This window comes from Herpailurus yagouaroundi, unplaced genomic scaffold, assembly GCF_014898765.1.
Source record: "Herpailurus yagouaroundi ecotype Mexico unplaced genomic scaffold, PumYag 206, whole genome shotgun sequence".
Classification (NCBI taxonomy): Eukaryota; Metazoa; Chordata; class Mammalia; order Carnivora; family Felidae; genus Herpailurus; species Herpailurus yagouaroundi.
In genome coordinates, this window is record NW_024412437.1 from 4,095,534 (window position 1) to 4,120,211 (window position 24,678).

Sequence of the window (24,678 nt, forward strand, 5' to 3'; positions counted from 1 at the left end):
CGCTAGAATGGAAGTCCCCTGAGGGCAGGGAGTTGTGTCTGTGATGTTGAAAGCCCTGTCCACAGAGACTAGAACAGCGCCTGGCACGTAACGGGTGTTGACTAAGATGTGTTGACTGAATCCGTGAATGAGGAGACTAGAGAAATCTCTGCCTCCTGCAGAAGGAAAATCCCGTCCCTGAGACATTCTCCTCGTGTTGACGGTACAGCTCGATCGTTTCGGTCCTCCATTCATCTATGTACTTGGCCATTTCTCCTGTTGACTTCCCAAGCCCTGGAGGGCAGCTGTTCTGTCCTGTCTGTTCCCAACCCCAGAACTTGGTTTAGTACCTGCAGTTGGATCTGCACCTAATGAATGCAGAACGAGTGAAGTGTTTGGAAGCAAGGATCTCATAAACAGTTCCTCCCTGCGACTGATGTGAGAGGCCACCAAAGCGTGAAGATGCTTTCCTGGCCTCTCCCCCATCTGTTTCCACGTCGTGGAGGGCAGCCAGCATGTGGCCCCCCCTGTACTCTGCAAAGCCTCAGAAGCCTCATGCAATCCGCTGAGACCCAGACTGCAAGAAAACTGCTCCCTGGGCAGGGGAAGAGAGTTGCCCGCCTTTGAGCGGCATCTCTGTCTGTGAATCCTTTCTGCCGGCTTCTAAGAATTCAGTTGGTTCATCAGTTAGGTTGCATTCAGAAAATTAACACGTCGCATTGCTAATCCCACATTGCATTAGTGCATGGGGTGTTAGTTGCTAGAGCAACTCCTCTCCAAAAGCCCTTCCCACGGGGCAGACTTTGTCCTAAAATTGGCCTGTTAGGATGCTTTTCTGGGGACCTTCAGCATCCCCCTCCCCTCCTCAGTAATATTACCCCCCAAACACAACAGTATTGATGATACAGATTTTTTCGGCTGGGCGTTGGGGGATGCAGGGGGCGAACGTGTGTTAATAAAGAAAAGTTCTGTGGCCCAAGCTGGTAAATTAGATGATTTGGTCCTGGGGTGCGCAAATCGACTTTCTCCACAAGGCAGCGCTTTGATCGGGGCTGCGCGGAGCCAGCCTGCATGAGAAGGGCCGGCTCCTACAGGGGGTGGGAGTGGGGGTTGGGGTTGGGGGGCCTTCTCTTTCCCCCACTCCGTTCTGTGGCTAAGTGGTCACGGTGGTGAGGCCTGCTCTCTGCAGGGAAAAGCCGGCTTTCGCAGGTTGGCTCTCCGATGCCCCCGCCTACCCTAAAGCAAAGGGCAGAGCAAGAGGGGAGTGAGGAAGAGGGAGGCAGACAAGCCAGGGGAGGGGGTGGCGGGAGGACAGGAGGACAGAGAGCCGGGCGGTGGGAGTTCTCTGTTTGCTGCTCTTGGCAGGCATCCTCGATGCCTTTTTATATTCTGCACTTGATTTGGAGATGTTCCCTTTTCCCTTGATAGATCAGCTTCAGGCAGCCAAGCTCAGCAGTGTTCTGCTACTAGCCCGCAGCATCTTTCTTCATTTTCTGTACAAAGAGACGGGGAGGAGGGGTGGAGAGAACCAGGGAGATCTAGGACACTGTTGAGACAACACCACCTCAAAGGTGCGCAGTGTGCGGCCAGGAAATAAATTACCACTTCTTCTGATCCGGCCGTGTGACTCCCTTTTTTCCCCCCTTTTCTCCCTCCCCCACCCCCTCCCTCCTTCCAATCTTATTATTATTTTTTTTTTTAATTTCCAGCTCCCTTTCTGTTTAGACTCTACTTTTTATTCCTTGAGTTGTCCCTCTCCCCTCCCCACCTCAGAGGGCTGCCTTTTTTTTTTTTTTTTTTTTGATGTTTGACAACAGTCTTTGAAGATTTTCTACTTCAGAGTAGCTACTGATGGGCTGGTTGTACTACAGAGAGAACAAGCGGGGCCTCTCGGAGTGCGACCAACTGCTCCTGCCCAAGGCAAACGCTGGTGGGGACCATGGCTCTCCATGAGGTCGCGGCGCCGGCGCATAAAGCTCCGGAGCAGCCGGGGCGCCGCGCCTGCCGCTCTCCGCCCGCCCGTGCGGCCGTGGCCGTGGCCGTGGCCACCGCGCCCGGGAAGCTCCGGCGGGCGCCGCGTGCCGGCCCTCCTGAACGTGCGTCGTGTCTCCCCTCCCCGCACCCCGTAGAGAACCCACCGCCTGCCCAAGGAGATGACCCCCGTGGAGCCCGCCACCTTTGCGGCCGAGCTCATCTCCAGGCTGGAGAAGCTGAAGCTGGAGCTGGAGAGCCGGCACAGCCTGGAGGAGCGCCTGCAGCAGATCCGAGAGGTAGCGCTGGGCCCTGTCCCTCTCCCCGCCCCCACCCCCACCGCCCACCGCCCACCGCCCACCGCCCACCGCCCACCGCCCACACTGGGGCTAGCTGGCTGGCTGGCAGGTGCCTTTGCTGCGGCCCCACCTCTGTGCCGTGGCCCCGCCCCTCCCCCCTGCGCAGCCGTGGCCCCGCCCCTCCCCCGGCCCACTGGAGACTTGGCCGTTCCCTGCTGCTTGCTTGTCCGCTTAAACCGCCCCCCCCCCCGCCCCGCCCCACCCCGCCCCGCCCCACCCTTGTGCTGCCTTTCCCTCCAGGATGAAGAGAAGGAGGCCTCTGAGCTAGCGCTGAGCTCCAGGGAGGGGGGCCCCACCCCGCACCCCCTCTCCCTCCTGCCCTCAGGCAGCTACGAGGAGGACCCGCAGACTATTCTGGACGACCACCTGTCCAGGGTCCTCAAGACCCCCGGCTGCCAGTCGCCGGGCGTGGGCCGCTACAGCCCCCGCTCCCGTTCCCCCGACCACCACCACCACCACCAGCAGCACCACCCCCTCCTCCCGCCCGGGGGCAAGTTGCCCCCCGTGGCCGCCTCGCAGGCCGGTTGCCCCCTCCTGGGAGCCAAGGGCTTCGTGACCAAGCAGACGACGAAGCACGTCCACCACCACTACATCCACCACCACGCCCTCCCCAAGACCAAGGAGGAGATCGAGGCGGAGGCCGCACAGAGGGTGCGCTGCTTCTGCCCGGGGGGCTCCGAGTATTACTGCTACTCGAAGTGCAAGAGCCACCCCAGGGCTCTGGAGCCCGTGCCGGCCGAGCAGTTCGGGTAAGTGTGGAGGGCAGACTGGCGATTCTGGAGCTTCCCGGTGGGGGTCGGAGGTCACGGGCACTTGGCTTCCGGGAGGGAGGCGCGGGGGGCGGGGTCTTTGGTGTCCCCCTGCCCCCCCCTCCCCCAACCCGCTGAACCCGCCGGTTCGAGGGGTCCCAGAGGTGTGACGGGGCCCCTGGGATGGGTGTGGTTCTTGGTTCCCCGCAGCAGCAGAGGTGGTACCCCGCCCAGACGGACCGGGAAAAGCGTGGAGCCGGGCCCGGCCCTGCCAGCCAGGGAAGGAGGCGCCCCAGGCGGACCCGGGGCCCTGCAGCTGCCCGGGGAGGAAGGAGACAGGTCGCAGGATGTCTGGCAGTGGATGCTGGAGAGTGAGCGGCAGAGCAAGCCCAAGCCCCATAGGTAAACACCGCGGCCGCGGCGGGGGTCACGGGCAGCCACCACAGAGGTATCGTGGGGATGGCTAATTTTGCAGTGGGCCGAAAACAAATAGGACTGTTTGCTCCTGCCGCCTTAATATTAAACGTTGGACTGAGCAGACCACAAAAATGCCATGTTTTGGCAACACCCCCTGTGCGTGTTATGGTAGGGGTTTTTTTTTTTTCTCTCCTCTCTTTGAAGGCAGAATAGAGAAGTTTCTATTGAAGTCATATTTTCCAGTTTCTCTAACCCAGTTTCTTTCCTTCTGCTTTCTCTCTCCTTCCTTGTTCAGTGCCCAGAGCACAAAAAGGGCCTACCCCTTAGAGTGCGCCCGCGCGTCCCCCGCCGAGCGAGCCGGCCGGCACCACCTGCTGGGGGGCAGTAACGGGCACCCCCGCGCTGCCCCCCGAGCCCACCCGTTCACCCAGGACCCCGCGATGCCTCCCCTGACCCCACCCAACACGCTGGCGCAGCTAGAGGAAGCCTGCCGCAGGCTGGCCGAGGTGTCCAAGCCCCCCAAGCAGCGGTGAGTGCAAGCAGCACAGAGGTGAAGGCAGAGGCTGGGACCTGGCCTCTCACAAAAGGGCCTCTTGCCCTCTCTACCTGGGTCTCCGTCGCCCCTCAGGGAGGAGGGGAGGCTTCTGGCCATATAACGAGTCCCCTTCCCACCTGCTAGAAATTGTTCCTCTTAGTTCTGTTTGTTCTGAAGAGCCAGCCGGTAAAGGATCTGTTTGTTGGGCAAGTCAGGCCTTGCAGGAGAATGAATTTCAGTAATTCCTTACAAATCCCGTTCCCTACAGCCGCCCTGATCACGTGAAGCCGGTTAGATGAACACGTAAGAAGCCGTGACTGGTGGCGAACTTACAGCTCAGCCCTTGGCCTGGGCTGGCAGTGTCCAGTCCCAGGCTCCCGGGGGACCTAGGATGGCTGTGCCCCATTGGGATGGAAGTTGGCTCTGCGTCTCTTTAGGGCCTTCGGGGAGCTCCTTTTCTGTCTGCTCCCCCTTTGCCAGGGGACAGCAGGCTTCTCTCTCAATCCTCTGCTCCGGCTGTGTGCCCTCAGGTGCTGTGCGGCCAGTCAGCAGAGGGACAGGAACCACTCGGCCGTTGGTCAGGCGGGAGCCACGCCCTCCTCTAACCCAAGCCTGGCTTCAGAAGAGTGAGTGTCTTTACCCCGACCTTCCTGGGATCCGCCTCGTGGTTTACGTTTCAGGGCGTCAACTCTCTGGCGTTGGGATTTTTTGGAAATTTTTTCTAGTCGGGTAAAATCACCTCGATTTTAACATTAGCCACGAGGACCAGCAGATGCAGAGGTGGCCGTAAACCAGGATCTCGGAAACTCGGCCTTTACCGGGAAACGCACCGTGGCTCGTACACAGGTGTTGTTTCCCGAAGAGGTGGGTGGCTCCGGGCTCCTGGGCACGCCGCCATCAAAGAGCTGAGATGTGACGCCGTTAGCAGGTGGATAAAAGGGGTCCCCAGACCTGGATGGAAAAGTTGCCTTCGTTCAGCTTGAAGTTAGCAAGTTGGAAACTTTGAGCAGGAAGAGGAGTCTCCGCCATTGCAGAGATGGAGAGAGGACAGTGTTTGTTGTTTTGCTTTGTTTGCTCTGTTGGTTGCCTTCCCCAGTCGGGCCACGATCCTTGTCGTCAATGTACACTCTTGCAAAGTGGACCGAGCGGCTTGGTTCGTTCACAGGCTGGTGCAGTTAGAAAGAAATCTGCAGGGGTGTGAAATGGGCTCAGTGATTCGAGGTTTCTTGGCTTAACGTGTTCCTCTTGAGCGATGAGCAACGTTTGAGGTCCTGAATAAGCCACCGCCCTGGACCCTTTTGTTTTCATTGGTCGACCTGAAGGGTACCAGCTGTCTTTTTTCTTCTTAATGCCACGCTACAAACTCCGAATAAACGAGGGGAGGTCACAATGCCTGGGCTCGCCTTCCCAGGGGGCTCTGGCATCCACGCCATCCCAGGAGATGCTCTGGTTTGTCTCTACAGCATTCCCATGGCTCTGTGGTCGCTTCCCCTCCCGTCTTCATTGGCAGGCACCCCGTGTGCCATCCTGAAGGAGACTGTTCTGTTCCCCACCCCCCCCCCCTTTTGGAGCTAGCAAGGGAAACAATAGCAGTGTCTACAACCAAAAGGAAACTGTCCCTTCCCGTGTGCACCATGCAGGTGACCCGGAGGTGGGCTGTGTGCTCCCAGAGGCGGCTGCCTCTGTGATCCAGGGGCCCCCACACCCAAGCCCCCTTTGAGCTTCTAGCTACAGCCCCGCTTTATCTCTGGAGACTGTTTGAGAGCCTGTGTGTGTGCCGGGAGCACTTGCTGCCTTCGGATGCTGAACTCGTTGCGTTCCATCCTATTTTTCAGTCACAAAGAGCCAAAGAAGCTGGCGGCGGTGCACGCGCTCCAGGCCAGCGAGCTGGTCGTCACGTACTTTTTCTGTGGAGAAGAAATTCCATACAGGAGGATGCTGAAGGCTCAGAGCTTGACCCTGGGCCACTTTAAAGAGCAGCTCAGCAAAAAGGGAAATTATAGGTAAGGGCCTTGCGGCTTCTTGCCGCTCCAGAGTTTGTTTGCTCAGAACCGAGAGCCAGAGTCGCTTCCCTGGCCCGGCCGGACCCGGGAGGGGCCAGGAGGCAGGCGCTTCGGGAGGCCTTTGGGCTGCCTGGTGCTTGGTTCCTTCTCATTTCCTCTCTCCCCTCACCACTGACAGAAATAACACAGCAGCAGGGAGGCCTCTGGGAGGGCTCTGTGGGGACCGGGACGGGCTTTTTCTACCAGGTGAATGAGACTCTGAGGGGAAAAGGGGCTTTGCCAGGAGAGCTGGGCTTGGGCCATCTTGTGGACGCCCTACCTGAAAGGGAGAGGAGGGGTGTGTGTGTCGGGGAGAGACAGACAGACCGACCAGTGCGGGAGGCTTGGTCTAGGAGAGACTGTCCACGCTGAAGGCTTGGGGAAGGGCAGGGACCACTTCCTAGGAATCTAGACAGCATTCTCCTTACTCAGCCTGGAGAACTACCTCCTGTGGTGAACGGGCCACGTGAAGCAGGAATGCTCATCAGAGAAGGAGCAGGACCCATGGGTGGGCACCGGGCGGACAGGGCTGGCTACTCTTTCTGCTGGGGCCTTGGCGAGGGAACCTGCCCTCCTCCCCACCAACCCAGGCTTCCTTTCCCTGCCTGCTCAGCGGAGATGCTCCTCTGGCCTCCCATGGCCCCCGAGAGGATCCAAGAGCAGGGACCATTTTCTTGGTGACTTTCCCCTTAACTTGGGGTGGGTGATGACTCCACCCCCGTTCGCCCGGAGGCCTAGCGGCCCCTCCTCACATGGCCTTCATCCCAAGGGAATATGTGGGTTCTGCTACAGCTGTGTCTGGGGTGCCGTGTGCAGGGTCCGGGCAAGGGGGAGGCAGGTGAGGTGCCCGGGCGCACACAGCTTCAGGAGGAGCACGATACGTGCTCGGAAGGTGCCCGCCCATTCCCGCCGCCAGCCCAGGATGGGAACGGAGAACCCGAATAGCACTTAGCACTCTGCCTTGGCGCTGACTGGGGCGGGGGCCCACGGTGATTTCCTTTTGCAGGGAAAGGATAGGGCTCCGAGGCCAGGACCCTGTCAGTGACCGAGAAGCAGGGTGTGGAGCTGGGCTTAGATCTTTCCATTTTACGGCGGGGCAGAGACAATGCTGCAAATGTTGCAGAGGGATTGGGGCACGGGCCTGGCTGCTTCCGCTTCTTCGTCGTCGTCGTCGTCTTCTTTCTTTTTTGTCTTGAACAGACACAAGGTGAAACTAATTACACAAGTGTGCCCCTCCAGGGATTCATTTTGATCTCAGCTTTGACTCGGCTGGACTTTGAGTGGAGCTGCAGGTGACCTTCAGGGGAGAAAGGGCCACGGAGCGCCGAGCTGAGGCTGCAGGGGAGGGTCCGCGCTCGGCCACTCCGGCCACATCTGGCTCTGATTTTTTTTTTTTTTTTTTTTTTCCTAAGGCACACTTAATAAGCCTGGCTTTGAAGCCTCGGCCTCCCCTTTAATGCACAAAGACTTGCACAAATGGTTGACTCTCAAATTCTTTACTGATTGGATCAGGCTGTGGCCAGGCCCTTCCCAGCCGCCTTATCTCTCTGTACTTCCTCTCCTGGCTCGTGGGGGCACAGGGTGTCGTGCCTGGCCCGCCCGGCAGGGGCGGGGCTCCCCCTCGGCAACACCCCCCCCCCCCCAATAAAAAAGCCCGGCGGGGACGGGGCCACGGGAGTGGGGGACCTGGGCCGCGTTGAGTCATCTCAACATGGCAGGGGTTCAAAACGAGAACAGTCTCTCCAGACGTGCCAGACGCTATCGGTGCCAGATGTCAGAAGAAAGCAAAGTTTGCCACAGAAAGCCTGTTGCAGTGGAAAAAGGCCGTTTCTTGGAGAATATGAGGGCAGCGCAGTGTGTTTGAAGTCTTGGGGCTGGGGCCGAGGGAACGCGCGGCCTCTCTCCTCTCTGGAAGAGGTTGTATTTCTGTGAAAGGTCACTGTGTGTTTGCTCAGAGGTGCCCAGAGAGGGCCCAACTCGGTAGACCCGGGGGGTCAGAGCTGGGGGGCCGGGGGGCCCAATGGAGGGGGACGTCAGAACGGGAGACCCTTGTGGGAAAGGTGGCCGCCCCCCGCCCTTTCCGGCATCTCCTGTGCACAGTGCCCCTCCCCCCCCCCCCCCCTCTCCTCCCCTCCCCCCCCCCCCCCGAGTGTTCCGACCCCCTCGATAGGAAGCGCTCTCCCCACTGACCCGTCCGGGCCGTGCCGTTCACCCCGGTGCTGTGGCCCAGCTGCGAGGGCTAAAAACCAGGAACCTTGACTAAACCCAGCTGGTTCACTTTATTCAGCCTTATCTCCTATGAAAGTATTTGGCTTGCCTTCATGAAAGAGGAAAGAAGTTTAGCTCTAACCAAGGGGAATTTTTTTTTTTTTTTTAATGAAAAGACAGAAACAAAAACCAACTGTAACCCTGAGACACAATTGAATTTTTTAGAGAGCCGGCCCCCCCCCCCCCCCCCCCCCCCGCCCAACCCCCAGAGGATCGTGAGCCTCCCTCCGTGAGTGGCCTTTATTGGCTGGAGGTGCCGGCTTGCAGGGGCGAGTTTAATCCGCCTGAGGGGGTCTCCCTGGAAGGGGACCGGGGAAGGAAGGGGCTTGGGGGTGAGCCCGCCTGGAGGACAAGCTGTCGTTTCTGAATGTGGCTCTCCTGAGAGAGGCCGGTCATTTGCGTCCAGACAATTAAACAGCCTTAGAAGAAAGAAGTCTGGGGTGGGATAAAAGGAAGCTTTAATCAACGGGCATAATAGAAGGGTCTTTAGTGTTTGACCCCGGAGGGGTGGGAGGGAACCGGGGCGAAGAGGGGAGAGCAGCGGGGCCGGGGCCAGTCTGCAGCCCTGGGAAGCAAGGTGGGGCTGGCCAGCCTCCCGCAGGGGCCACTGAGGAGAGCAGCCTGTCCCATGGCTGAGCCGGGGTCGGCCCAGGAGAGCGGGCCTGCGGGCAGCGGAGGCTGGGGTCTCTGCCTTCTCCGGACTTCTGCAGGTCCAGGGGGGGCTGGGGCCTCTCTGAGGGGCCCGTCTCAGCTGCTGCTGCAGATGCACCAGGCATGTTTTGCCCTCCCCGTGCCCCCCTGGGTAAAAAGGGAGAAAGCAGACAGCTCTGCCCGCAACGTGCGCTTGCCCTGGTGTGCGTGCCGGGCCGAAGACCGCAGCCTCGGAGCTGTCCGCAGGCGGTTGGCCGCCCGGCCCGCTGCTCCCGGGGTGGCCTCCCGTGACGCCCCGGTGGCCGTCGTCAGTCGGATGCGGGCCGAGGTTTACATGCACGCCAGCTGCAGCAGAACCCTCAGGACCCCTTTGTCGTCTCGGTGTTGACATAACCTCTCTTTTAAACAAAGCAGAAAATGCAGTCTTAACCAAGAAGCGTTTTGGGTTTTCCTTTTAAGGTATTACTTCAAAAAAGCAAGCGACGAGTTTGCCTGCGGAGCCGTGTTTGAGGAGATCTGGGACGATGAGGCCGTGCTCCCCATGTACGAAGGCAGGATTCTGGGGAAGGTGGAGAGGATCGATTGAGCCCTTGAGGTCGGGCTCTGGCGGACTGTGGGGGCCAACACCCACGCCCCCGGCCTTGGCCGTGACGGACCGCGACAAGACCTTTTGAAGGAAAACTAAACCAATGAAGAAGACGAAGTCTAGGGGAGAATTGGCCACTGGCCACTTGGGGAGGAGGGTGGGGGGAGGGGGAGGTTGGTTTTCATTATTCACGAGCTGGGTACTGAGATAAGAAAAGCCTGAACTATTTATTAAAAACATGACCACTCTTGGCTATTGAAGATACTGACTGTATTTGAGAGACTGCCATACATAATATATGACTGCCTAGGGATCTGAAATCCATAAACTAAGAGAAACTGTGTATAGCTTACCTGAACAGGAACCCTTACTGCTATTTATTGAACAATTGATTCCCCCTGTCCCCAGTTTATGGATATGCTGCTTTAAACACAGAAGGGGGAGAGAGGAAGTTTTAATTGCCCTATCCAAACTTAGGGGTTGAGCTAGGACTGCATGAATGATTTCTTCATTAAAAGAGGATTTCTTATGCTTTGCCCTGCCCTTCTCCAAGCGAAGATAGACTTTTACAAATGGTGCCCTACCATTGACACACGCAGAAATTGGTGCATTTTTTTCTTTCTGTGCTGCTCTATTTTGTCGTAAAGGCCCTGATTTATATGGCAACGTCACCGCCATGTAGTGTCATCACATTGGATGGGGATCCATTGTGGGGTGCAGGGTGGGAAGCCTCCCTTTTGGGACCCCAGATTTACTCAGTAACTTTTCTAACCCCACCAAGGTCCGGCGCCCCATGGCAGAGGCTTGCTAGGACCTTGGAGTTCAACTTGTGCTTTTACTGAGATAACGACTCCTTGGAGTTTGGGGGGGGGGGAGGTTTTTTGGGTTTTGTGGGGTTTTTTGTTTTAGTCAGTCTTTGGACCACCGCCGTTCTGGAAACCCCCCCGGGGGGGGGGCCCCCCCGGCCCTGCAAAGAAGCGGACAGTTGCGTCAAGACCTAGCAGCACGCTTTCCTCCAGACACCTTCATTTTGACGTTCGGGTTTTTGTGTGAAGTTCATCTGTACATTCTGTTTGCCATTGTTCCTTGTACTATATGTCTGTATATATTGTATGACAAGAGAGTATTAATCCACTATCTCTAGTGCTTGACTTTAAATCAGTACAGTACCTGTACCTGCACGGGGTCCTGCTCCGTGCGTCGCCCTATATTGAGGGCTCAAGCTTTCCCTTGTTTTTTGAAAGGGGTTTATGTATAAATATATTTTACGCCTTTTTATTACAAGTCTTGTACTCAACGACTTTCGCCATGGCATTTTGTTCTACTTATACTGTAAATTATGCACTATAAAGAGTTCATTTAAGGAAATCTACTTGGTACAATAATTATTGCAATTAAGAGATGTAGCCTTTATTAAAATTTTATATTTTTCAAAACGTGGGCCTCGTCTTTGCATCCGCGGGGGTGGGAGCAGGGCAGAGGCACCCTTCCGAGTGTGAGCAGCTGCCCTTGATGTCCCGTCTTGCTTGAGCCCAGCTCTGACTGTCCCCCACGTCTTCTCACCCCACCTGGGGGTTTTGAAAAACCAGTGCTTCAAAAAATCACCTGGTTACTGGCTGAGGATTTTCTTGTCCCGGAGCAGGCCGTAGACAACTTCTCCATTTCCTGTGCTGCCTCTTCCTCTGATCCGGCCAGGCGGGGACCGGAGATACAGAGCTGAGATGGCCTTCTCCCAGGAACCCTTGCGTTTCCAGGAAATGGTGCGTGGATCTGGAATGTCTAGCGGGAAGAATGACCCTTGAGCTCGGGGCTAACCAGGCACCCGCTCCGTGGCTGTGCCAACTCAAACGATACCTTCAGCAAGCGTCCGGGCTGCAAAGGTGGTGGGAAGAAGGTGGTTCAGCAGGAAAACTGCACGGTTCCCTGGATAGTGTGCTTCGTGCAGCCGTGGAAGCTGGCCGTCGGTGGTGGTTCACTCCACAAACTTCGGGTTACCTCCCGGCGTGTCGGGCATTCGGAGGCCGGGCTGTAATTCTGTTCTGGGAGAGCGTGTCTACTTTCGAAGATCCCTATAATGGACCCATTTTAGGAAAAGAGGATCTGCTGGACTTGACTTCTCTTCTACGGAGCTTTCCTGAGATGGGGTCTGCAGCAGATCCGGGTGGCTTTCCGTCCCTGCTGCAACACGTGACAGGGGAGGGGCGGGCCGGCGTCCTGGCCGCGTGGGGTTAGCGGCCGTCTTCAACTGGCCAGCCTCAGCGGGGCAGCATGAGGAGGCATCGGGGGGCGGCCGCTGGCGGGGCCAGGCCAGGGTGCCGGGGAATCGGGACGCCGGGCCGCAGGAGTCCTCGATCTCCGTCCTCGTGATGCGGCCTGACGCACCCTCCCCTCCCGGCGGGAATGGGGGCTCACAGCGGACGGCGTCCCGGACCCGCTGCCAAATTGTGAGGTTCTTTGCAATCCAAAAAGACAACGAGACATAACCTGCTGTGTGTGGTGCGGGTAGGAGCTTCTGGCTTTTAATCTTCAGGCCTTTTGATTCGTCCCACAAGCATAACGCGCTACAACGCAGGCCTGGGGCTCAGACGGACCCGGGCTCGAGTCCCTGTGCCCACCCCGTCTGGGGGCCCGTCGCACCCGTGAGAAGGCAAGCAGGCCAGGCGGTCACTCACATGTGCGGCTCCCCTCGGAGGTCCTCTTTCTCTGCCTTTTGTGTGTTAGCTGCCAGCTGCTCTTTACCTGGCCTGCGTGGCCTTCCGGGGTTGCTGTGCCAGCGGAGTGAGGCTCAGGGTCCCAGGGAAACCTCAGCTCCCTTCTGACGTCCTGTATTATTATCAGCTCCTCGTTTGGAAATCCCACCCCGCCCCATTCCTAACGCTGCAACATCTGGGCTCCCACGTCCCCCTTCCCTTGCCCCGGGTGCAAAACCAAGAGGGCGGCGGACAAATGGGCTGTTCGGCTGCTTGATTGAGGGCTTTCAGCTTAGAGCAGAGCTTTGGCCCCAGAGCATCTTTAAATTTTCTTTTATTGGGGCGCCTGGGTGGCTCGGTTGGTTAAAAGTCCGACTTCGGCTCAGGTCATGATCTCACGGCTCATGAGTTCAAGCCCCGCGTCGGGCTCTGTGCTGACGGCTCGGAGCCTGGAGCCTGCTTTGGATTCTGTGTCTCCCTCTGTCTCTCTGCTCCTCCCCTGCTCACACCCTCTCTCTCTCTCTCTGTCTCTCAAAAATAAATAAGCCTTAAAAAAATGTGTTTTTTTTTTTTAAAGAGAAATGTTCCTTTTTTTTTTTTTTTTAACCTTTAAGAAAGAATTTGGTTGTACAGGAAATTGAATCCCCAAATTGCATAGGGGATTCAAAAGAGTGATTCACACCTTCCTTCGCATCATTATTCTACTTTATCAACCAGAGTTCCTAAAATTCTGATATGAGAGTGAACCTATGCTGTATTCTGTGTCCCAGGAAGGGGGTCCTCCATACGGATAATGCCTAATTCTGAAAACATAAATTCCTGTGCGTCATCCACACCGACCTTTTAGTGTCCCTAACGTGCTCTGCTGCTCAGCGTCTTTGCATATGCTGTTCCCTGTGCCGGGCTCGCCCCCTCCCTCAGCCCTTCCTGAGGTTGTCTGCTTTTCAGCCTCTGGGTGTTGACTTAAATGTCAAGAGATCTTCCCTGACCTGACCATCCGGGGTCCCTGTATGTCCTCACCTGGCCCTCTCCACCACAGAACTTCCTTTACCCTTTCACTGCACATTCCATTTGTACCTATACAATAATGATTTCATTGCCCACTTACTCGTTCATGAGGCAGGGGGTAAATATCCTTTTATTCACCATTATGTATGTAATGGCCGGCATGGTGCTTGGCACTTAGTAGGCATTATAGAATGGAAGGAAAAAAGAAAACAGAAATTGTCTCTGGTAACTAGAGTATAACCCATAATGAAAATAATCACTGTTAACACTTTACAGTATCTGTCTCTGGTTAAAACACACAGACATGCACACAGGCACCCATATGGGATACACTATTTTGTAATCTGTATTTCTCATTCAGTAATATGTCATTGGCATACTTCCATATCAATAAATACTTTTCTGTATTGTTCTACAACACGAGCTGAATGTATGGCTGCATTTATTTAACTCATCACTATGGTTGGACATTTATATAGTTTACAAATTCTGCAATTATAAGTCCCATTGTAGTGAACTCTTTCCACCTAACCCCTCCCTCGGTATTCATCGCTAAGTAGTCTTTAATTATTGGGATGTAGGTTTTTTCATGTAGAATCTCTAGATCAAAGTTCCTTTTTAGGGCTTTGGCCACATCCTGCCAGACTGTCTGAGAGAGTGGCTTGTGTTTGACTCTCCAGTGACTTGCCCACAGTTGGCATTCAAGCCATATTTATGCCATCCATCTAGTGTTGTTTTTTGGTTGTTTTTGTCTTGTTTGAGAGAGAGTGTGTGTGTGTAAGCGGGGGAAGGGCAGAGAGAGGACAGAAGATCCAAAGCAGGCTCTGTGCTGACAAGCTGACAGCAGTGAGCCAGATGTGGGACTCGAACTCACAAACCACGAGATCATGACGTGAGCCGAAGACGGACGCTCAACCAACTGAGTCATCCAGGTGCCCCTATGCCATCCATTTAAATCTCAAGCCTAGGGGCGCCTGGGTGGCTCAGTCGGTTGAGCGTCCGACTTCGGCTCAGAGCATGATCTCATGGTTCGAGAGTTCGGGCTCCACGTGGGGCTCTATGCTGACAGTTCGGAGCCTGGAGCCTGCTTCGGATTCTGTGTCTCCCACTCTTTCTGCCCCTCTCCCGCTCATGTTCTGTCTTTCCCTCTCTCAAAAATAAATAAACATTAAAAAAAAATTTAAATCTCAAACCTGGATAGTCAAGTCTCTGCCCAGTCTGAGCCAAGCCTGCCTTCCTGGTATTATCTCCATTTACAAGCTGAGTAGCCTTGAGCAAAGAACGTCCCCGTTCCTGGGTTTGACTCTAAACTGAGGAGAGTCACTAACACCTTCACTGTGCTGATGAAAGTTGCGAAGGTTTGCGGAGTTCTTGGTGAGTCTGGCCCGTGCTCAAGGCCTCATACACATCCGTTGCCATTATCACCTGCTGATCCCCACCATCCAGTCTTTATACCTGACTCTGCTCAGCCTTTTCCCCTCCTTTCTCTCACCTGTGATATGCAAGCCCCAATGTGGCCCCCGACACCCCTCCCTGCCTACCCCGGCTTCCCCTTCAGAATCCAGGAGGACCTGACTTCCTCCAGTGCTCAGCCTGTGGTGACTTCCACCCTTCCTCCTTTTCTTCTTCCTCCCCTGAGTGGTAAACCACTTTGAGAACAGGGAACAGAGTCTGTGGCTCAGACATTGATGTACAAGAGCATTATGGGTTTCAGGGCTGGCTCAGTGCACAGAGCATGCACCTCTTGATCTCGGAGTTGTGAGTTCAAGCCCCACCTTGGGTGTAGAGATTACTTAAAACCAAAATCTTTAAAAGAATATAAAAAGAGCTATACAGAAAAAAAAGTCACCCTGAGTGATACACAGAGTGTTGAGTAAGACTCCTCCAGACATCCTGTGACCACACCACCCTTCTTAACTCTCCATCTGACTTTGCTTCATTTTCCCAAATTCAACTTTGGACCAAATTATGTTATTGGGAGCCCCTGAGACTTTCATGCTATCTGTATCAGACATGGGACCTGGGGAGGAGCAGGGGAGGATCCGATGGTCACAGGGGTTGAGGTTGGCTTTCCCTCCCACCATCTCCCAGTGATCTCAACAAGAAGAAACTGGAAACCAGCCGTGGATGATACTGTGGTTAGAGTCACTCGATTTAGCAAATTAAAATACAGGACGCCCAATTAAATTTGAATTTCACATAAATGATGAATAATTTTTTTAATATAAGTATGTCCCCTGCAGTAGTTGGGACATACTTTATACTAGAAACATATCTGTTGTTTATCTGAAATTCGTACTTAACCGGGCATCTGGCATTTAGACTGGCGACTCCAGTTGTGGTCGATGCTTTGGATTGCCCACTCAACCTTCCTTCCTCTTTGCTCGCAGTGTGCTGTCTCAAATACAGAGATTGGAAAGCGAAACTCTACATTTTCCAGACTGCTTTGTGTCTCGATTCGAAGTGGGTTCCATCACTGGGGTTTGCTCACTGGGAGACGGAGACATCTTCCTCGGGTTTGTGTTCGCCAACAAAGTCATGGAGTCATAGGGCTTTATTGCAACCACGTGGGCGTCTGTTCCCAGCATCCTCGGTACTGAGGGGCGTGGATCTGGGACAGATGTCCGGACTCCCCATTTCGGTGTCCAGCCACTAGCTCCTGGATATGCGGCAGCTGTGGCTGCTTCCTGATAACATGGCTGTGCCCATGGCACATGAGCACTCCTGGGCCAGATGAGCCTAGGAGATTTGGAAGCCATGGCCAAAGGCTCAGTCTATTCCATTAAACAAATGCCTAAGTGCCTCAAACCTTGTATTAATTTACTTTCTGTTAAAAAGTGAAACTTGTCATGGGGTGCCTGGGTGGCTCAGTCGGTTGAGCGTCTGACTTCAGCTCAGGTCGTGATCTCGTGCTTTACGAGTTCGAGCCCCGCGTTGGGCTCTGTGCTGACAGCTCAGAGCCTGGAGCCTGCTTCCCGATTCTGTGTCTCCCTCTCTCTCTGCCTCTCCCCTGCTCATACTCTGTCTCTCTCTCTCTCTCTCTCAAAAAGAAATAAACATTTAATAAAATATTTAAGTTGTACTCATTTGGGGCTGCTGTGAAAAAGCACCACAAACTGGTAGCTTAGAACAACAGACATTTATTGTCTCAGTTCTGGGGGCTGGACATCGGAAAACAAGGTATCGACAGGGCCGTGTTCCCTCTGAAACCTGGAAGGGAAGGAGCCTTTCCTGTCTCTTCAGGCTTCAGGTGGTCCCAGGCATTCCTGAGCTGTGGCTGCAAAACTCCAACTTTAAGAGTCTTCTCCCCGTGGGTTTTGTTTTTTTTTTTAAGTTTATTTATTTATTTTGAGAGAGAGAGAGAGTACATGCAGGGGAGGGGCAGAGAGAGAGAGAGAGAGAGAGGCAGAGAGAGAATCCCAAGCAGGCTCCACACTCAGCACAGGGTCCAACACGGGGCTCAATCCCACGACCGTGAGATCACAACCTGAGCCGAAATCAAGAGTCAGACGCTTAACCCACTGAGCCACTCAGACGCCCCTCTCCCAGCGTCTTATCCCACAGTCCTTCCTCTGTACTTGTCTGTGACTGTGCCTGAATTTCCCCTTTTTACAAGGGCACCGCTCATACTGGATTAGGGCCCAGCTGACCTCATCTTAACTTACATCTGCAAAGACCTTATTGCCAAAGAAGGTCACATTCTGAGGTCCTGGGTTAGTTAGGACTTCACTATACCTTTTTGTGAGGACACGATCCAACCCCTAACAAATACTTAGAGTGGTGTCCTTCTCCCGACTGACAAAACTGCGACTCCTATCATTTGTCTGTCCTAACAGGCAAAGAAAAGCACAGATCTTTCAAGGACAAGAACTTCAATAATCACCTCAAGGAGAAATGCCCCATGACCACGTGCACGATCTCCTTTTTTCCATCTGCCCGCCGGTCCCTTCATCGCTACCTCCCACATCACTACATCCTCCCTGCCCACCTGCCCTCACGGCCCTGTGCAGACGAGGCCAGTTTATCCTGGGCACATTCCGTCCTGACGACTTCACACGCCTCTGGTTTCATCTCCACTCAGCCTGGGTCACGCCAGAAAATCCAGGTTACCCGTCTTCGGCCCTCCTGAAGGGGAAGCTAGAATCTGAGCCCTTTCCCCCTGATGCTCATGGTAGAACCGTATGAAAAGCAGATGCAACCATCTCTCCAAAAACTATCTCGGCTACCAGGATATCAAAAAACCCTGGAAGAGCTCACTGGGAGAAATTATGAAATGTTCTTCTCCAAAGATTTCCAGGTGGAGGATAGAAAGCCAATATTCCGTCCATGGCTTTGGGGCCTCTTCTGGTCTGGAGGCTGCACCCTTACTAGAGGAGGTGTCCAAAACGCCTCCTCTCTGGGATTCTGAGTGTGGCACAGGCCTATGAGGGCAATTCTACCGTATTTTCCCAAGAGAAGGGATCAGCCCCCTGGTCACTGGTGAGCGGGCAGTTCTTACGGACTTTCAGGGGAGGCTTTGTGTCCTGGCAGGGACCTTCATTGGTTAACCGAGCCTCAGCTCCCATCCACAGCCAGGCAGTGGGTGCCCGGGTGTCTGTCTCCACCAGGGTAAAATCTCTCGGCGATAATCAATTGTGTAAATGATTCGTGAGTCGTGGTGTGTCAACTTAAAAGGTCTGGGCTGAAGCGTCCTCCAGATGACACCCACTTCTTGGCATGCCTGAGATGGCCACAGGCCTTTGTTGTTCATTCATCCAGCCCGAAAGAGCCCAGGGGGCGAGGGAAGGGGGAGGGGCGCGCTCTGGGGGAGGGTCACAGCTGCCTTCCATCTGAGCCGGTTCCCTCGCCAGGCTCAGTGGGAGCCCGCCTCGCCTGGAGAAGCAGGGACCCCTCCCAACCTCACTTTAGAGGACAGGACTGCTTGAGCCACCTGCTTCCCAGTCGGCCAGAGGCCAATTATCCAGACTGAGGGACAGCCAGGTCCCCAGGGCGAGAGACAGAGAGACAGTGAGAAAATGAATTAAATGGAAGAAGAGTGGATCAGGGCAGGAAAAGGTTGACTTGAAGAGTGTTTTCCCTTTAGAGGTTTTTTTGTTTTTGTTTTTGTTTCCGTGTAGTTCGTATTTTTCTCCCCCAACCATGAAAATAAATAATCATGGTAAAAAAAAAAAAAAAAAAAAAAAAGGAAAAATACATAGAATTACACAAAAGGCAAAGAAACCCACCTATAATCCCACTACCCAGAGATACCAACTGATAACATTCTGGTAGATCTCCTGCCGATATATGGCATGCTCTCTTGCTCAGTAAAGAGCTCTGAGCCTCTCATCATTTTTTAGGGTAAATCTCGACATTTGTGAATATTTTCGTTGTTTCCGGCAGCCTTGGTGGCCATCTCTGCAAACCGCCCTGGTCACTGTGCAGATCTGTCTTGATTCTTCCAACCGGAACCTCCTTTCCCAAAATGAAGCATAGCACAGCCTCTCCTCTATGGAGGCAGAGAAGCAGGTGAGGTCCCGCATAGGCTCCTGATGCTCTAGGAACTGTAGAATACCCTCTGTGCCCAGAAGGAGTAGTTTGGAGTTCCTGCCTGCCTCGCCTCCCCCCCACCCCCCAATCTGTTGGGAAGACCTGCTCCTGGATCATGGCTGCTTGATTCGACTGCCGCTTGTCGAGTTTCATCACTCCCGCCTTTGTACCACATCGGATGAAGTCTTGTCCTGGTTTATCTGCGCCCTTTTGCTTCCAACACACAGTGTTTTTTCCCAGTCACCGTCTTCCAAGAATCTCCATAAATGACACCAGTGAGATTTGTTCTTGCAGTGGTCATCGGTTATTTTATTGGGGCCAGGATCCACGTTTTCATCTCCTGATAATAGCACCTTGGTTTTTCTTTCGGGGAAGAGCACTCACCTAAAAGAATGGCACATGATCTGGCCAATTGATATAGTCCATAGCTTTGGCTACCGTGATTGGCTCAGGGATGGACACGTGACTTAAGTTGGTCCGATGAGATTCAGCCATGGAACTTGGGCCAGCAATTTGGAGAATAGGGTGCTCTCTTTCTACTGGGGCTTCTAAAATGGTAGGGCAAAATCATGGAGCTTTTGGGGGCCCAGGACTGGAGAGAGCTTCCTTGCCAGGAAAGCCAACGAAGAAATTCAGAGCCACACGATGGAGGGGGAGGGAGAACAATCACCCAAGTGATTGTCAGCATCCCTTGGATCCTTAGATTCAACTGCCCAGCCTGTGAGTCAGTAAATCCCGTCATCTCTTTTTTTTCTTAAGTCGATTTGACTTGGGTTTTTTGTCATACTCAACCAAAAGAATTTTGACTAATAACACAGCTCCTGTCCCGGGGCGGGGGTGGGGGGGGTGGGGAGGGAAGATCTGTTCTCAAGGCCAGTTTGGGTGGCAGAGAGTCTAGGCTCCTGGAGTTTGAGGTGTGTGCCTTACATGGCCTGAAGTGAGGGGCGAGAGATTCAAGAGGAGAAACCGGTGGCTTTGAGAAACAGCTGGATGACGGAGAGATAACCTCAAGTTCAAGTGATGAAGAATGCCATGTTTAGATGCTGGCAACCAAAGGCTTAGGTTCTACGATGGTCTTTGTGTAACGTGACTCGTGGGACCCGAGGCCACTTTCACTGTTCTCTGATGAACATCCTCATCACCAACACCTACTGAGAGGTACATTGTGCCTGTGCCAGGAGTTGGGGGTTGGGGGGCACGATGAAGACACGGCCCCCAACCCGGAGCAGCCCCTGGTGAAGGCATTACAGTTCACTGTGAGAAGTGCCTAAAGAGAGCTGGTCTGGAGACCCGGAGGGAAGCCACTTCTGGGCTGGGACTTGCAGGGCCCCGGGGAGTGATCAGACTAATGGAAGGGCAATCTTGGGAGAGGCAAGAAGGTGAGTAAGGAGAAGGTGGGGGGGTGGACTGTGGAGGCCACAAAGTGGAGCAGGTGGCAAAGAGGACCTGGGGTCTTCACCCCAGCTGAAAGTGGGGGCCCTTTAACCTGGGAGAAGCTGACCCTGGTGGAGGCCTGAGAGACACGAGACCAGTAGCAGCGGCTGCAGAAGCAGATTGTCCGCTGGCCCTCCCCTCCCCCACGCTCACCTCCCTGCCCCGCCCGCTCCTCCCCAGTCCCCCTAGTTCTCCCCGTCCACATCCTCTCACTCTCCCCACTCACCTCCCTCCTTGTTTCCCTCCCTTCCCTCCTCCCCCCTCGCCTCCCCCTCCCCTCACTTCCTTCTCCCCTTCTTTCTCCTTCCTCCTATCCCTTTCGCCTCCCTTTACTTTCCCCTCCCCCTCCCCCCTTGTCGCCCTCCTCCGTCTGTCCCCCACCTCCCAGCCATATTAGGGGCAGAATCACCTTGGGACCCCTGGTGAGCCCCGCTCCCTGCCCTCCAGCAGCCACAATCCCTCTCAGGCTTATTTTGGGCCAGAGATGCCCCCACAACCCTGGCCATCCCCCACCCCAGAAAGGAACTCTCTTGGCCGGGCTGCCCCCTACCCCGCTCCCTCGCTCTCTTTCTCAGAAGGGAAGTCCTGGGCCCAGAGAGGCTGCCAGAGCGCAAGGGAAGTGAGGACTGAGCAGACTCTCTTGTTATTATTTTTCTCCCCTGGGGGGGTCATGAGCAAAGAATTCTGGGCTCCGAGTCTTTATAGATCCTCACTCCCTTGGCAACCCAGCACTCCTGTCCAACCTGGAGTGTTTAATTACCAAGGAAAAGAATGATTTTTTTTTTTTCCCTGAGAATCCATTTAATTATTTGATTGCACAGTAACCAAAGAGTGTGAGCGGCCCCGTAGCCAGAAGGGACTTCAAAGCAATACCTTGATGTTGCTGAGTGGGGCATTAATGGGTTCTGAAGGGAGGAGGTTGCTAAAGAGAGGGAAAGTATTCAAAGCAATCCTGCCAGCAATCTCAAAAAAAAATGCATAAACACTGGAATGCTCCGCCGGAGAGGGAAGGCGAGTTCAAAGGGACGGGAGAGTTTTCATGTAAAGTTTAGAGTTTAAGGCGTGACTGCTGGCTATGGAGCCTCAGCGTTTGAACTCTTGTTTATTAAAAACAGTTTCCCAGCCATTCAGCGGGCTCCCAAAGACAACAGAGAAATGCAGACTTTTTCAGTGTGGAAGGTTTAAAGGCTTCATTGATTTCTACCTAGGGTTCCCCCCACCTCCCTGCTTTTGTGCTTTCTTTCTTTCTTTTTTATTTATTTATTTATTTATTTTTGATCAAGTTCTTAAAATCCCACTATCAGATGGTGACGGCAGCAGAGAGAGAGAGAGAGAGAGAGAGAGAGGGAAAGGTCTGCCCCCACCCCATCAAATCCAGGAGACCAGGTCTCCCTTCCCCCTGTTCTGCTTGGGTTTGGTGGGGGTGGGGGCGTGGGGGGGGGCGGTACTGACATGCTGATGACTCCATTCTGGTCTGTCCGGAGGGATCCGTAGGAGCCCAGGGTTCTTTCAGAAGCAGGCGGGGGTGGGGGGTGGGGTGGGGGGGGGTGGCAGTAGGGTGCTGGCCTAGATTCTGGGCCCAGCTCTGGCTCTGGCCGGCCCAGCAGGGCTGCTGGAAGTTGGTTCTCTACCTCTCTCTGCTCCATTTTGTTACCCAGGGTAGCGGAGAGGGGTTTCCCAGCATCTGCCCTCAGAAGGGGCTCCGAGAAGGCCTTCAGTTTTCCAGGTCTGATTTCCAAGTCCAAGGACATGGATGAGCATCTTGTAGCGACCCCATACTGTTCCTCGATGGGGAGGAATCACATTTTAAAGGCGGTTTAAATAAATTCTAGAAGGGCCTTCAAACCACAGGACTCTCTGGCTCCCCCATCCAAGGCCTCAGTTTTACTGATCTCGATTGAGCTGTGCCTGGGATATCGGGGGAGTCTCTTTGCTCCCCATGCCAGATGGAGGTGAGCTTTCTCTCACGGGCCAGCTCAGCACCCAGGAGGGAAATGTTTCCCTCCTTCTGCCCTGGCCTTCCTGGCTTGGAAAAACAGCCCAGGATTAAGGTGAGCAGCTTCTGTCTTGGGCTCCACGTCCTTGAGGGATCATGAAAAAAGCACATCTGTCAGGCAGAAGCCAGTCCCTCCTTTAAAGTTTATTTATTTATTTTGAGAGAGAGAGAGAGAGAGAGAGAGAGAGAGATTGAATCCCAGGCAAGGCCCACACTGTCAGCACAGAGCCCGACTCGGGGCTGGAACTCACGAACTGTGAGATCATGACCTGAGCCGAAGTTGGACGCGTAACCGACTGAGCCACCCAGGCGCCCCTAGACCCTGCCTTTAAATTACGTCTTCTCTGCCCTTCCTTTGAGGACATGGTCTAAGATCTCACCCAACTCTGTACCTCCATTCAGCTTTATCCCCAACACAGGTTTTTAAAATAAACATTTTGTTTGCTTGGGGCCCCTGGCTGGCTCAGTCGGTTAAGCGCCTGACTTTGGCTCAGGTCACAATCTCCCAGCTCGTGGGTTTGAGCCACGCTTTGGGCTCTGTGCTGACAACTCAGAGCCTGGAACCTGCTTTGGATTCTGTCTCCGTCTCTCTCTGCCCCTCCCCTGCTCACACTCTGTCTCTCTCTCTCTCTCTTTCTGTCTCCCTCAAATATAAATAAACATTAAAAAAAATTTTTTAAACAGCATTTTGTTTTGCTTAACCAGAAGCCCCCTATGCTACCAATTATGATGTTCTTTTAAACCACCAAATGGAATATATCCAGGCTCCGCCCCCACCCCCACCCCCTCGTTTTACAGAAAGATCGGTCTTCAGGGCGATTGCAACTGTGTTTATGACATAAGAGGAAACATCGTAAATCCATGTTTACACCCACGTGCGTTCTCTTTTTGTACGAATTTCCTTTCTTTCAGAGTCAGAGGCCGTAGCTTGCTGGCAAATGGTTGAACAACCTGCTCTCCAAGCAACCTGCCCTCATTTGCAGCATTTGCCAACATCCCTGGTGTAAATGCTCCCATCTCCGTTGATTTTCGGTGGAAACAGCTAGCCAGGGGACACCCCTGAAAAAGGCTCCAACGTTGTCGTTAACGCACCATGGAAGCTGCCTTCTCTGCATGAGGCCCTTGTTCCAGAAGACCGGCACCCTAAGCTAAAAGGTTAAGGAGTCTTTTGCTTTATGAAAGCATCAGTGGGTGTAGAGCTGAAAAGCAGAAAGAGTGTGAGGTTGGGGCGAACGTTATTTTATTTTATTTTAACATTTATTTATTTTTGAGACAGAGAGAGACAGAGCATGAGCAGGGGAGGGTCAGAGAGAGAGGGGGACACAGAATCCGAAACAGGCTCCAGGCTCTGAGCCGTCAGCCCAGAGCCTGATGCGGGGCTCGAACTCACGGACCTCGAGATCACGACCTGAGCCGAAGTCGGACGCCCAACCGACTGAGCCACCCAGGCGCCCCGGGGTGAACGTTATTAACACTTAGTATGTGTCTCTTTGTGTTGGGCACCATGCAAATGGCACATGTGCAGCTAAATGGCTGTGTGCCTGTGTCCACACACACACACACACACACACACGTGTATGTAGGAAATACTATCATACTGTTGACTGCCCAAGGGACATCTTTGTTCTTGCCCCTTTCTTTGTTCTGTCTCGTCATATTCTAATTAGAAAGCAAGTACAGTAAAACCTTGGTTTGCAAGCATAACTCATTCCGGAAACATGCTTGCCATCCAAAGCTCTCGTATTTCAAAGCGAGTTTCAAGAACCTCTGGCTCAGTTGTGATCACGGGACGTTGGGCATCACGTACGACTTGTGTTGCAAGACATCACTCATTTATCAGGTTAAAATTTATTAGAAATATTTGCTCCTCTTGAGGCACACTCGCGGAACAAGTTACTCACAATCCCGTGTTTTACCGTATTCAATTTTGTAGGATGTGAGGGGGTGGTATCTCCAGTCTATTTAAGGTGGAGAGATTTGCTCAGCGTCATTTACGGTAAGGATTATGCACTTTTAAGTTACCCGACCGATGGGAATGACAGGAAAGATTTCAGTCGTTTCTCTAAAAAAAACCCAATTTTACTGAGGTATATTGTCCATAAAATACAATGCTTCATTTGACCGCAATCAAGATATAAACCATTTTTGGGGGGCCCCTGGGTGGCTCAGTCGGTTTAGCCTCCGACTTCGGCCCATGATCTCGCGGTCCGTGAGTTCGAGCCCCGCACCGGGCCCTGTGCCGACAGCTCAGAGCCTGGAGCCTGCTTCAGAAAAAGATATAAACCATTTTCTTCACTCCTTTGCAGGCAACCTTCTTTGCAGGCACCCCCAGCCAGTGCCAACCACCGATCTGCTTCCTGTCACTGTAGGTTAACTTAGCTGAGGGTTTTCAGCTTCAGCACTAAGGACATTTGGGGTCATTCTTTGCGGTGGGGCTGAGCTGGGCAAAGTAGGATATTTAGCG

At 53.9% G+C, this 24,678-nt stretch overlaps 1 protein-coding gene and 1 long non-coding RNA gene across 2 annotated transcripts in view; one reads left to right on the forward strand and one right to left on the reverse strand.

The window, feature by feature from the left end:
- The window catches only part of AXIN2 (axin 2), a 29,400-nt gene extending 18,407 nt beyond the window's left edge, over window positions 1-10,993 (forward strand). The window contains exons 4-10 of the mRNA XM_040452180.1: window positions 2,109-2,249; window positions 2,550-3,058; window positions 3,269-3,460; window positions 3,771-4,004; window positions 4,541-4,636; window positions 5,846-6,013; window positions 9,431-10,993. Coding sequence (XP_040308114.1) covers window positions 2,109-2,249; window positions 2,550-3,058; window positions 3,269-3,460; window positions 3,771-4,004; window positions 4,541-4,636; window positions 5,846-6,013; window positions 9,431-9,557 — 1,467 coding nt within the window. The 3' untranslated portion in view covers window positions 9,558-10,993. The remainder of the gene's footprint in view (window positions 1-2,108; window positions 2,250-2,549; window positions 3,059-3,268; window positions 3,461-3,770; window positions 4,005-4,540; window positions 4,637-5,845; window positions 6,014-9,430) is intronic.
- LOC121015320 (uncharacterized) lies at window positions 210-14,926 on the reverse strand. The gene is made up of 3 exons (XR_005783758.1): window positions 14,915-14,926; window positions 2,076-2,086; window positions 210-316 (listed from the first exon to the last, which is right to left on the reverse strand). It is a non-coding gene; the product is annotated as an uncharacterized LOC121015320 (long non-coding RNA).
- Window positions 14,927-24,678: the final 9,752 nt, after the last annotated feature.